The sequence below is a fragment of the Lithobates pipiens genome, unplaced genomic scaffold, assembly GCF_037356315.1.
Source record: "Lithobates pipiens isolate NorthernLeopardFrog02 unplaced genomic scaffold, aLitPip1_a1.2 Scaffold_1, whole genome shotgun sequence".
Classification (NCBI taxonomy): Eukaryota; Metazoa; Chordata; class Amphibia; order Anura; family Ranidae; genus Lithobates; species Lithobates pipiens.
The window spans coordinates 45576196-45589629 of record NW_027507685.1 but is presented as its reverse complement, the minus strand read 5'-3'; the positions used below and the strand labels follow the sequence as shown (position 1 = coordinate 45589629).

Below are 13434 nucleotides of genomic sequence, written 5' to 3'. Positions count from 1 at the left end.
CTTTTTACAGAGATTTTGCATACATGTATTCAGATTGTTTTGGGGTGCAGCAGTTTCATTTCAGTACATTACGCACAGGTTCTGTTATTAAATTTGGTTCCCTAGCCTTCCCTTTGCTTGGAATACTTGGGTCTGGTCCTGGACACATCCCAGAGAAGAAAGTTTCCTATAATGATATTCTCTTGAGAGTTCTAGTCCTAATTCTAGCCTCATTTGAGGCATATACATTTGCCCAATTCCATTCAACTGCTCTCCAGCTAAATATTTTTGTCAACCTGGGAAAGCAGGCTTTTTTTTCTCAATTTTACCCATATTCCTGTCTAGCCAAGAAAGGAATTCCCTGTCTTGGTGGATCATCACCCCAGCCTTAACAGTGGGAAATTTCTTCTTTCCCTATCTCTAGAAAGTTATCGCAAAAGATTGAAATCGCTCGGATTGCAGAGTGTTCCATTCTCTAACAGTCCAGGGAATATGGTTGCTGGGGGAACTCAAGCTCACCGTCAACATCTTGCAGCTCAGAGCAGTCCTTTTTGACTCTGCAGCATTCTGTGGTCCCATTCTGAAAGAACACCCAATCTGGGTGCAGTCAGACAATGCCATGGAAGTGACCTACATCAACAGTCAAGGGGGCACCAGGAGTCTGCCTGCCTTGAAGGAAGAAAAACAGATAATCTCAAGGACAAATCTTGCTGTCCAGTGATTTCTGTGGTTCACATTTCAGGAGTAGACAACTGGAGAGGAGATTACCTCAGTCACCACCGCCTAGATCAAGGGGGGCCCTTCATCCAGATACCTTCAGTCTGAAATGTCAAAAGTTGGGTGATTGATATAGACATCCTAGCCTCCAGTTTAAACAACAAACTTCCTCCGTTTGTTGCCAAAACCAGGGATCCTCCAGCTCAATCCTCAGATGCCTTGATAATCCCCTGGTCTCAGGTCAGGCCACTTTAAGACTTCCATCTAGTGCGTACTCTACCATGTCTGCTCAAGAAAATGGAACAAGAGAAAAACTGATTCTTATTGCACTAAACTGACCCAGAAGAATCTGTTAAACAGACGTACTCGGACATCCAGCAGACAAACCCCTGGCCTCTTCCCAACAGGCCAGATCTGCTATCTCAAGGCCCTTTATTCCATTCCGCTTCTCTGGCTTTAACAGCATGGCTGTTGAAACTGAGGTATTTTAAAGGATAGAGGGGTTTCTCAGTCAGTGATTCCTGCCTTGCTAAAAGCAAGAAAAGCCTCTTCCAGGAAGATCAATTATAGTATCCCGGTGTGAACACAGGCACTTCAATCCCAATGATTACTCTGTGCCTCGCATTCTGGCCTACATAAAAATAGTTCTTGACCTTAAGCATTCTTGAAGGCCAGGTCTCTGCCTTTATTCATTCACTTTCAAAGAGACTCTAGCTCTATTTTAGATCTCTCTGCTCACCACCAAAGGGAGCTTTTACCTGTGGCCTTGCGCAACTGCTGATCTACTTGGCGGATGCGCTTAACCGGATTTCCAGGATGAACCCTCCCCCTCTGTGCATTTGTGAAGGCTTCTTTGGCCCCAATGCAGGTTGGTACAATTCCTGTGCATGCTCGGGTGTCAGCCCCTTTTCCTGAAATATGTGCATTTATTTATTTCTCAAAAAAAATCCTTTAAGTCTGGATCACACTTTCATTGAAGCATGTGGTCCTCTAAACCAGCTCCAAGTCTGGCTCCAAGCCCTCCCTCTTGCCAGTGAGAGGGCGCCCCTGCTCATCAGTGGCAAAACATCTGCCAGCATTTTTTGCCTTCTGATCCCATGAACTCTTAAATGTTTGGTTTGACAGAGTAATTTCCAGGGGTTACTAGCTGGAGTTTTGGATTCATCCTCCTTCAGTCATTGCCTCCCTCCTTCCACTAGATTATCCAGCTTCAGTGGACATTCAGGATGCTTACTAGAACTTTCCCATTTTCCTACTCATCAGCGCTATCTGCATTTTGCCGTGGGCAGTCAGCATTACCAATTAGTTGTCCTTTGGCCTGTCCATGGCCCTCTGGGTTTTCACCAGGGTGTTTAACCTAGTGCTAGCTTGACTCTTTTCTTAGGGGATTCACATTGGGGGATACCTGGATGATTCCTTGCTAAAGGCTCAGTCATCCCCAGTCCTGTCAGTGTCCAGCGGACAGTGCAGACTATGGCAGAGATTCAAGTGGCAAGGAGGACTGTGATTTTGGGGGGGGGGGGGTGGCTGACTATAAAGGCGGGGCCATAAGTACAAGGACTGTGATGGGGGGGCAATGACTGCAAGGGGCACTGTGATGTGGATCGGGGGGGCAATTACTGCAAGGGTCACTGTGATACGAAGGGGACTGTAATCATATCGCAGTGCTCTTTTGCAGTGCGGGGGGGGGGTTGTTAGACTCCGGGAGCTGCCTTCCCCATCCTGCTCTACAGGACACCAGCCCTTCCCCACTGTTATTTACAATCTCCATATTGCTTGCTACAAATCTACGATTTGCAGGGATTGAGTAGGCTTGCATAGGGAGGGTCCCTGCAGCTTCTTTTGCCAGCTTACAAAAACCTAAAGGTATCTGCATATTACCTCTGGTTAAGCTAAAGATCCCGTGTCCTGTGCTGTAAAACAAAAGGGATTTTACAGGTAAGTAAATAAATCCTATTGTTCGCAATATAAAATAACTTTTGAATGCTTCAGTTGTGGGAATTAAGTCATGCTAGGCACAGGAAGTGGAACAAATGACCTACAGTGTAAACGAGAGACCTTATGTAGTTTTATCTATTAAATTATTAGTATTCTCAGTTGCATATATTTTATGTTTGAATGATCGTCTGCATTTAGTGTTTTTTTTTTTCTCTTGCAGCCTCCTCGCACAGCTCATCCTGTGGTGAGGTTCTCCTGTGTTGACTGTGAGCCCATGGTCATTGATAAGTTACCTTTTGATAAATATGAGCTAGAGCCATCTCCTTTAACTCAGTATATCTTGGAACGGAAGTCTCCTCACACCTGCTGGCAGGTCTGTACCTTATTTCTCAGAGATGGGATAAGTGAATGTATGATGAATAACCAATTTTGCCCTAGGAAATTCTGTGTATTAAAAGTGTGGTTTATGATTTGGTTACTTTACCCAACATTTTGTTCTGGATGAACCAAAAATGACTGTTAGCGTTTTTTTAACTCCAGTTTTCTAAGATCCTTTGTACGTCGTATATATTAGCACGTACTTCAGAAAATAAGAAACAGAAGTAGACATTTAATTAGAAAGCTGGGCAATATTGTGGCTACTTTGTTTGTAATTCAATAGATCAGTGATGGTGAACCTTGGCACTCCACATGTTTTGGAACTATATTTCCCATGATGCTCATGCACTCTGCAGTATAGCCGAGCATCATGGCAAATGTTCGCCATCACTGCAATAGATACTAAAGTCATACCTATTCTTTTAAGTGGAACCATTTATCCCATAAGGTATGAATGCAAAGCAACTACTTTCACAAAAGGCTGAGTGGCTTCTACAAAGATGAATTCTAGATATGACAGTTTTTTTTTTTTTTTTTTTTTTTACTCGGTTAGATTGGTTGGTTGTTTTTAACTATGACTCAGGAAGTGAATGCTATAAACATAGTAAAATGCAAAGCCGCTCTTTGGGGAAACCAACTAAGACACAACACGTTTAGTGAGCTACTGCTAAAGAAAATTTGGATTACCAGCTCTATAAACCTCAAAATATATCTGTCCAAGGGATCATCTGCAGCTCAACTCTGCCTAATAGTGAGTGGGTTGGCATCGACCCTTCCATTCAATTATGAAAAAGTCAGCAGAAACGTTTGAGGTAAAATGTTCTATAAGAAAGCTTGTGTGTCAAATAGTAAACTGTGAGAGGGTAAAATAAATTATACAGCTAGTTGAAAACACATAAATACAGTGCAAAAGCCACATGGACTGTACTTGCATCAGGACTTTGTCATTGTTGGAAGCCTAGATTTGTGTGCATGCTGGAAGACAACCCCTCCCCGCCCATTATGTGATTAACTTTTCTAAATTTCATAGCAAGCCAAGGATTCATTACTTAACCGCTTCCTGCCCGTCCATATAACGTCATCGGCTTTGAGCAGTGATATCTGAATGATACCTGCAGTTACGGACATCATTCAGATATCATATTTTTCAGCCGGTGATTCCCTGCACCATACAAACAATCATAGTGGCTGTTTTTATAGGCCACAGGAGGGAACTCCTGACTCTTTGGTGCTTCTCCTGGCTTGCTCCTGCCATCGGCAAACCGGAGAAGGAACCGACCGGCAGCCGACATTGACCATAGAGATTTCTGCCAGGCCAGATAGTCCCCGGAGACTCTACGATCGTCTGGAGGCTGGGCACCATGTTATGACATCACGCCCAGCCTCTACATTTGAAAAAAATGGCGCCGCCTCGGCTGGGAAACCAGAATCTTCCTTTTTTTGGGCAATTTCATGCTTCCCAGCCTAGAGGTGAGATCTGGGGACTTATTGAACTGTAATAGGAATAAAAGTGATTTTAAAAAAATGTACAAAGAAAGCATCAAACTAGAAAAATAAAAGTAAAATTAACAAAAAAAAAAGCACCCCAGTCCCCGCTCGCAGAAGCGTAGGAATACGCAAGTCACACCCACATATGTAAACGACGTTCGGACCACATATGTGAGGTATCGCTGCGAACGTTAGAGCGAGAGCAAGACCTAGCACTAGACCTCTGTAACTCAAAACCTGTAACCTCTAAAAAAAATGTTTTTTAAAGCGTTGCTTATGGGGATTTTTAAGTTTGGCGCCATTCCACAAGAGTGTGCAATTTTAAAGTGTGACATGTTAGGTATCTATTTACTCGGCATAACATCCTCTTTCACATTATGCAAAAAATTGGGCTAACTTGACTATTTGTTTTTTGTTTGTTTTTTTGTTTTGTTTTTTAATGCATAAAACTTCCAAAAATAAACATGTTTGAAAAATTGCTGCACAAATACCGTGCAAGATAAAAAGTTGCAGTGATGGCCATTTTATTCTGTAGGATCTCTGCTAAAAAACATATATAATTTTTGGGGGTTCTGTGTAATTTTCTAGTAAACAAATGATGATTTTTACATATAGGAGAGAAATGTCAGAATTGGCCTGGTAGGCAAATGGGTAAACCACTAATACATGTTATATATTTAGTTAGGTAGCCCATTATGCTTGTCTGGGCAGAGACCATGTATTTCGTTCACAATGTGAAAATCATGTGGTATATGCAAGGCCTGATTGATAATGTTCAGTCAGTCCCCATGGAGCTTCTGTTTTCCAGGCACAACCTGTATATTTATTTTGCCAAAGTTTTATATTATGCCCCTTCCAGTGCATTTCTGTAGTCCAATAGCACATTCAATGCTAGCTGCTGAGGTTTTAAAAAACGAAGAATGGAAGGATCCTATAAGGATAAAGCGATTAAAAGATGTCCTTTATTTTTGTTACAAAACAGCTTTTATTGCTAATGGTAGTGTGGCTGTTTGTTGGGATCCTTCTACTTCCTTTTTTATAGTCTGTTTGGATTCAGCTTGCGCACACGCACAGTAGTGTTAACATTTTTTCTCCTAGCCACTGTTTAAAGCAGACCACCTATCCTTTACAGACATGGAAGCTGCCATCTTAGTCCCTGTTTGATCTGCACTTGCCATGGTGCTGTATATGTGATCAGTTATGAAACCAACCAATTGATTTGACAGTTTGGTTGGAAATACAAGCAAATGTAACTGTTGTAATTCACAGCATGCCTTGATTTATAATTGTCCTAATTGCGTTTCCCCTCAAATAAACTGTCAAGCCATCAAATGGCTGGTGGTATAACTGATCACGTGCACCACCAGGGCAACTACAGATAAAACAGGCTAAGATGGCAGCTTTCTTGTCTGTAAAGTATAGAAGGGATTAGTTCCAGCTTTAAATCAATATATTTAGTCATGCTTTAAATGGGCACTGGTTCTCTAAAGATGTCAACAAAACCTACAACAGGGCTGTGCTGTATAGACAAAATAAAAATAAAGCATAGTGTACAGACTGGGCCTGGAATCAAGATGTTCACTGAGATATACCATTGGAAGTGTCTTCTTAAATTATGTAAAACAAAAATAAAAACTGATGATCTTGTCAGACATTCAGTGTTCTCTTCACCATGTCCTCCTAGCCTTTATCTTGGACTACAGAATGATTTGTCTGTTGTAGAAAACAGATGGGATGATTGAGTTTAACAAAAAAAACAGTTGGAGGACTCAGGGGCAGGGGTCCACTACAAGGTTAAATATTTAAGTTTAGGAGGATAACGAAGAGGCTTTATTAATTTAATTGCTGCCCTGCCGCAATGTTCCAGCCTGTGGGCAGCCCTCTGTGTCATTGTGTGCAATGCAAGGCTATTAGCATTGTATTATATGTGAAGGAGACTGGAGTGCATCCATGGCTGGAACTTTTTGGAGAGGAGGTGGCGCTGGACTGACCACATGGATCGAGGGAGTCTGTTGGAGTGGGGACGTAAGGTAAGTATTTGACCTTATTCTTTCACCGCTAGATTTAATGGTTCCACTTTAAAGGTCTGCAGAGCTATAATAGTTATACTTGTGTTGAAAAAATTCTGATCGCTTGGAACTGTGCTTTGTCCTGTTCCACAGGTGATGGGTACCAGTGATGGAGGTGGGTACAGTCAGCAGTCAGGTATTTTGAATATTGGCTGCACTCCTAGTTTCACAAACTGGAACACAATCATCAGTTGGTTGTATTTGGAGATTTAAAAAGCTCTGCTGGTGGAAACTGTATTTTTTTTTTTTTTTTTAAGACTAGAATTTTGACTGTATTCCCAGAACAGTTGGAATTCTTTGAGATGAGGATAAACCGCTTTAAATAGAAGCTTGTGTTTCTTTTGAAATATGGCTCGTTAGGAAACATCACTTTCTTGTATGGGAAGCTTTATATGACAGCAGCTTGGCTTCCACAGGATAAATGTTACCGTATTACAGCTGAAATCTAGTTGTAAATGTCAACAGACCAATATAGGAACCAGATGTGTTCAGAGAAGGCTACTAATTACATGTAAACAGAGTAGCTTGTGTCTGAAACTAAAATTAATAGTCAGTTCACCCAGGTTTGCCTTTTAAGGAAACTCCACAACCAGAGATGAATTGATCAACCTGCAATTCAGTCATTTTTTTAAGTTACCTGCATACCAGGCGCCTCTACCTTTTTTGGCCCTGACCCCTTTTGCTTAAATATGTGGATAGATGTTTTTTTCTTCTCGTTGGGAATGAAGTCTTGATTAATTTAGTGGTAGGTTATGCTTGCTTTGTAGTGCACTTTATTGGTCTTTGCATGTCTTAAATTGGTTGTAAAGGCTAAAGGTCTTTTACCTTAACGCAGTCCCTTACTGGAGCCCAGTCTCAATCCAGCTCTGCGCTCTCCCTTTCCTCTTCCTTTCCTCTCTCTGAACTCGGTGAGAGCAGCAGGAGCTCTTGGCTCCTGACCAATTCAACCAATATGTGTACAGCAATCTAATGGCTGACTTCTGTTGAACGATCATGCTGGAAAATGAGCCATTGGCTGGAAGCACTAATCATTGTATTCTGGCAGGGGAGTTTCCCTGTCAGAATACAATGTTTCCGCAGGAGAAATTCCTGCATCAACATTGCTACCATTATATGAGGGCGCCTAGGCACTAGTGTATGTATAGCCCAATAGCTGTATATTTGCAGGGCAAGTGGGTAGCACAGTCAGGCACTGTGACGTACCTTATGGTGGCTGAAACCTGTTGGCTGTGGCCAATCACAGCACAGAGTTCTGTGTTGACAAAGGCACAGAATTCTGCGCTTAGACAGGGATCTGTCTGTTTCTTCTCCCTGAAATCAACTTTAATTTCAAGGAGAATAGCAGACAAATCTGTTAGTAAAAGCAGCACACATTACACTTGTTAGGAACACAATTAACCCCTTAATTGCCCCTTGATATTAACCCCTTCACAGCCAGTGCAATTAGTGCGTTGTACAGTATTACCACTGTATCAGCCTCATAAGCGGCATCCGTGTCAGTCAGCGTCTCTCCTAGCCATTGTCAGTTAGCGCTAGATTGTTTGCCACACTATCAGTCAGACTATAAGTCACTAATCGCCACCATTACCAGTATAGTGTCTGTACAGATCTGCATCATAATCACTATGAGAACTATACTAGTGTCCCCAAAAAGGCGTTTTAGTTTTTTATCAAAGACATGTAGCAGGATATATTTTGGCCTAATTTTAAGAAGAAATTTGATTTTATTGGATATGCTTTATACAGAGTAAAAAATATTTTTCTTTTTCAAAAGATTTTCAGTATTTTTTTGTTTATAGTACAAAAATTAAGAAAACCCAGTGGTGAGCAAATACCATAAAAAGAACGCTTTGTGTGAAAAAAGATATAAATTTAATTTGCATACACTGTTGCATGACTGCGCAATTGCCAGTTAAAGTAGCATAGTGCTGAATAGCAAAAAAAAAGTCCTGTCATGAAGGGGTTAAAATATTCTTTCTGTCAAGTGGTTAAACCCAGTTGCTGTTCGGAGTTCTCATTGTATGGAAAACCTGCAACTATCGAAATGCTCTATATCCTATATGGAGCTTTCAACATAATTGCATCATATCGACATCATTGACACAGACTCTCAAAGCCAAATATTCATTCTCTCACTCTTGGTCTTGGGTGTCAAATAATGTCTCTATCTGAATTTACCTTCTTGAGTAACTCTGGCTTAATACTTGTATTTGTTATTTAACAAGTCTTGTTCACTTCCCCATTGACAGTCAAACACTCTCCCTGAAACTGGCCCTAGCATGTACCAGTGCCATTACATAAATCGCAAAACACATCTAGCACAAACCTTGTCTGCTACAGTCTTGGCTCGCATGCACACCAAGCCCCACCCTGAGTCTTGCTTCCACATTCAGGCTAGTCAGGCCCTGCTGTCAGACCTTCTCAAGTGTCTCTCTACTATTTATGTGTACACCAGCCTGTCCTGCAGGCATTCCAAGGTTTTCCACCTTAGTCTATTGTCAGCTCTGTTGCTTTATAGGACTGCAACTATGCAGGTTGGTATGTAGATAAAGCTGAGTGTGTGTAAAAAAGTCTATAGAAAACCCACTAGGTGGTGCAGGACCCAGAAATGCTGCACTATTTGCCATAGGCATGTGGGGACACTAATAATGTGCTGATAATCTGAACTCAACTGAATATCTGATCTCAACCTGTGATAAGACCAGAGATTGAGAAAGATCAACTTCTTAGAAGTATAGTCCCACCAGCAGATACAATGCCCAACTGTTACAGATTGCACATTTCTGCAATCCTTTTGTGAATCTCTACTGATTCAAGTACTGTCAGCATCTTGATTTTGTGTTTGAATTACATACATTTTGTACTATTTTTGGATGTTATTTTTTTTTTTGTAAAGCTTGCTCATTGCATTTCTGTCCTGTGCATGAAATTTAGTACATTTTTTTTTTAAAGTGAAGGAAATTAAAGTTTGTGATGACCAGATAAATTATATCTGTCATTTTCTAGTGCAGGTGTCAGCAACCCCCATGTAATGTGCTATGGTTTGGTCAGCCGTATGGTATTGCTGCCTCTTCAAACTTGTTTTATTAGTGAGGCAGAGAGATTACTAATTGCATCTCTATCACACTTTGACTTGTGACACTATGGCTGATTTGTGTACCGTCTGGTTCAGTGGGAGGTGTTACATGGTAGTGTTGTACCAGACCACATTCTGTTGAGATGTTTATCTTTTTTTTTTTTTTCTGTACCCCAACTGATTTTTTTTTTATATCTTTATTACTTTCAGGTTTTTGTGAGCAGTAGTGGAAAATACAGTGAAATTGGACACCCATTTGGGTATTTAAAAGCAAGCACCACCCTTACCTGTGTGAATCTCTTTGTAATGCCATACAACTATCCCGTATTACTTCCTTTACTTGGTGAGTTACTACACTGAAAATACCACTCGATCTCCAGCAAGTTCTGTGACCATTCTTACATTGCTTGAACATCATTGTATTCTCCTTTAGGCCTCATGCACACTGGCCATTTTTACAGCTGCTGTTTTGGGCATCACTTTTTTTTTTAACTGCCTCCTAACTCCCCATGCATGTTATCCTATGTGTGCATGCACACACAGGCTTTTATCAGTGTTTTTGGCATGAGAGTTTAGTGATAGAAAAAAAAAAAATGTCTCCCTGCATGCCCTCGGTTGGTAACATCACAAAGGGGCAGTGCCACCCGGTGACATCACTTAGTGGCCTTATCCCTTAGTTATTTAAGAGCTGTTAGATGACGGGAGCCTGCCTCAGGACTGGAAGTTTTTGTTTTGTTTTGTCTTTTTGGGCTGGCGTGGCGGCGGACAACGCGATTGATGATGGATCTACAGCAGGGGGGGCTTTTTTTTTTTTTTTTTTTTTTTTTTTTTTTTTTTTCTTTTTTAAAGAAAGGGCTTGTCAAAAACTTGTATTTTTATGTACTTTTTACGCTTTTTAGTGAATGAGTAGGGCTATGTACCCCATATTCATTTACATGGGGGGGGTGGGATCTGCTGCTTCCCCCCTACAGACCCCCACAACCACCAGCCATGGTTGTAGATTAAGAGGCCCTTGTCCCCACGCACTTTTCTAGCCTGCCATGCTGCATGCTTGGATGAGGGTCTGCTAATTTAGAATTTTGGGGGATACCCACAGCATTTTTTAAAAAAAATTTGGTGCTGGGATTCCACTCAAAATCCATATCTGGTATTGATTCTAAGGGGAACCCCACACCAAAAAGTAAAGAAAATGGCATGGGGTTCTCAAAATCAGAGCTTGGGGGGGGGGGGAGACCCCTACACCGTTTATTTTTTTATTTAATTTTTTTCTTCACATTTTTGTATTGCCCGCAATTTTTTTTCTACATTCATCAAATTCCCACTGACAGCAGATGACTCATCCGCTGTTAAGGACGCAGTGGCCAGCTTCCCAGCCCGCAACTTAACAAACCTATTCACTGGTTGTTAAGGATGACTGTGTTCCTGCTCCTTAATGCTGCAGCTACTAAATATAGCGTGCACACTAGGCTAAACTCTGCTAAACGCCAGCATTTTTCCAGTGTCCAGTGTTTCTTATGCAGTTTTTAGCTTACTAGTGTGTATGAAGTCTTACAGTGGTGTCTGTCCCGTGTGTGTAACATCAGTGACTTAGGACAGGTATATATTTAGTAAACATGGGGCATCCTAGGAGCTTTCTTCCACTTCATCAGAGTTGTGCAGCATTGTTGTTCTTTAAAGAGGGATTCCACCTACAAAAAAAATATTAAAAGCCAGCAGCTATAAATACTACAGCTGCTGACTTTTAATAAATGGACACTCACCTGTCCCGGGGTCCAGTGATGCCGAGGCCGATCGATCGCTCGGCTCTTGGCTGCTGCCGCCACCATTCTAGGTGAGGGAATCAGGAAGTGAAGCGAATCGGCTTCACTTCTCGGTTCCCTACTGCGCATGCGCAAGTCGCGTAGCGCAATAGGAATTGTCCGCGCTGTCTCTGGGACCCGTGTGTGTCCCAGCAGACAGCGCGGCAGGGCAGGAAGAGGCATAGACTCCCACGGGAGTCTATGCCCGGAAGTGGGTGTAAATCCACCCCCCTCCCCCCTGAAAGGTGCCAATTGTGACACCGGAGGGGGGGGAGGGTTCCGATCAGCGGAAGTTCCACTTTAGGGTGGAACCCCGCTTTAAGTCAAATATTTGATTTGTTATCTACAGCCTATGCAGCTACTGAATTATTATTATTTTTTTTCTCAAGAATGTTACCTGGTGAAATCTGTTCGGCTTTATTATGTATTATTCGTTATTGGGGCTTGTTTTAAGGCTGCATTCACACCTGAGCCTATAGTTTTTAGGCAGAAAGTCATGTGATTTTTGTCACGATTTTGTACAGGTCAAAAGATCATCAATGTAAAAAGCAGAAAAATGCCTGTAATCTGCCAAAAAAGCGGCTCCTGTATTTTTTTTTTGAGCAGCAGGCATTTGCTTCAGGCGACAGAATGCTCAGATGTGAACGGGCTATTGAAGACTGAAAATTCTGAAAAAAAAAAAGATATTTTCTACTTTTTGTTATAAGAAAAATCAAATAAACGAAATTTTAGTCATACATTTAGGCCAAAATGTATTCAGCCACGTGTCTTTAGTTTGTAGACGCTATAACTTTTGCGCAAACCAATAAATATACGCTTTTGACATTTTTTTTACTAGAGTACATTTTCTGGAATTTACACAGCTTTTAATTTATGACTGCCTATCTCATTTCTTGAGGTGCTAAAATGGCAGGGCAGTACAAACACCCCCCCCCCCCCCCCAAATTACCCCATTTTAGAAAGACACCCCAAGGAAATTGAGGGGCATGTTGAGCTCATTGAATATTTTTTTTGAGTGATTGAATAATGACACAAAAAAAAAAAAAAAAGTTTACAAAATGATATATTGCTCACACATGCCATAGTTATATGTGGAATTGCACCCCAAAATACATTCTGCTGCTTCTCCTGAGTACGGGGATACCACATATGTGGGACTTTTTGGGAGCCTAGCCACGTACGGCATCCCGAAAACCAATCATTGCCTTCAGGATTTCTAAGGGTGCAATTTTTTTATTTCACTCCTCACTACCTATCACAGTTTCAAATGTCATAAAATGCCAAAATAGCACAACCCCCCACAAAATGACACCATTTTGGAAAGTAGACACCCCAAGCTATTTACTGAGAGGCATGTTGAGTCCATGAAATATTTTATATTTTGCCACAAGTTGCGGGAATATTACAAACTTTTTTTTTTCACTAAATGATATATTGCTCACACATGCTATAGGCATATGTGAAATTACACCCCAAAATAAATTCTGCTGCTTCTCCCGAGTATGGGAATACCACATGTGGGGGACTTTTTGGGAGCCTAGCCACGTACGGGGCCCCAAAAACCAAGCACCGCCTTCATGATTTAAATATAAAACGCTACCCAAAAAAACTGTTAGCGATCGCAGGGATCAGGCCTGACTCTGCGAACGCTGCAGTTATGTGTTTAGTGTTTTGTAAGTGACAGTGATCGATCGATACTGCACTTGGGTGGGCTGGGCGGAGGGGCAAAACGCAGGTGCTAGCGGGTATCTGGGCTGATCCCGCTAACAATGCGGTTTTTTGGAACCCTAAACTGCTGGGGGCGCTAGTATAGATCTGATCAGATATTGATCTGTTCAGATACTATACCAATACGGGAGGTGTATGCTTTGCGCGTGGGTGTTAGCGGTACTGGCACTAACCTAGCACTGCCTGGGGCGACACACACCCTGACCCTAAAACCTAATTGAGATCACCCGCCGGGTGATCAGGGGGTTAAACCTTTATTGGG

At 41.7% G+C, this 13434-nt stretch overlaps 1 protein-coding gene across 4 annotated transcripts in view; it reads left to right on the top strand.

Annotated features, from left to right (window-relative positions):
* The window catches only part of LOC143996294 (integrator complex subunit 6-like), a 136171-nt gene that overhangs the window by 80857 nt on the left and 41880 nt on the right, over positions 1-13434 (top strand). For all 4 annotated transcript variants that reach the window (XR_013277542.1, XR_013277556.1, XM_077491421.1 and 1 more), the window contains 2 exons: positions 2855-3007; positions 9856-9988. Coding sequence is in view for 2 of the 4 variants with exons in the window: in XM_077491421.1 (XP_077347547.1) it covers positions 2855-3007; positions 9856-9988 (286 nt within the window). In the remaining 2 variants the exon portion in view is untranslated. Of the gene's footprint in view, positions 1-2854; positions 3008-9855; positions 9989-13434 lie in introns of those variants that run through there.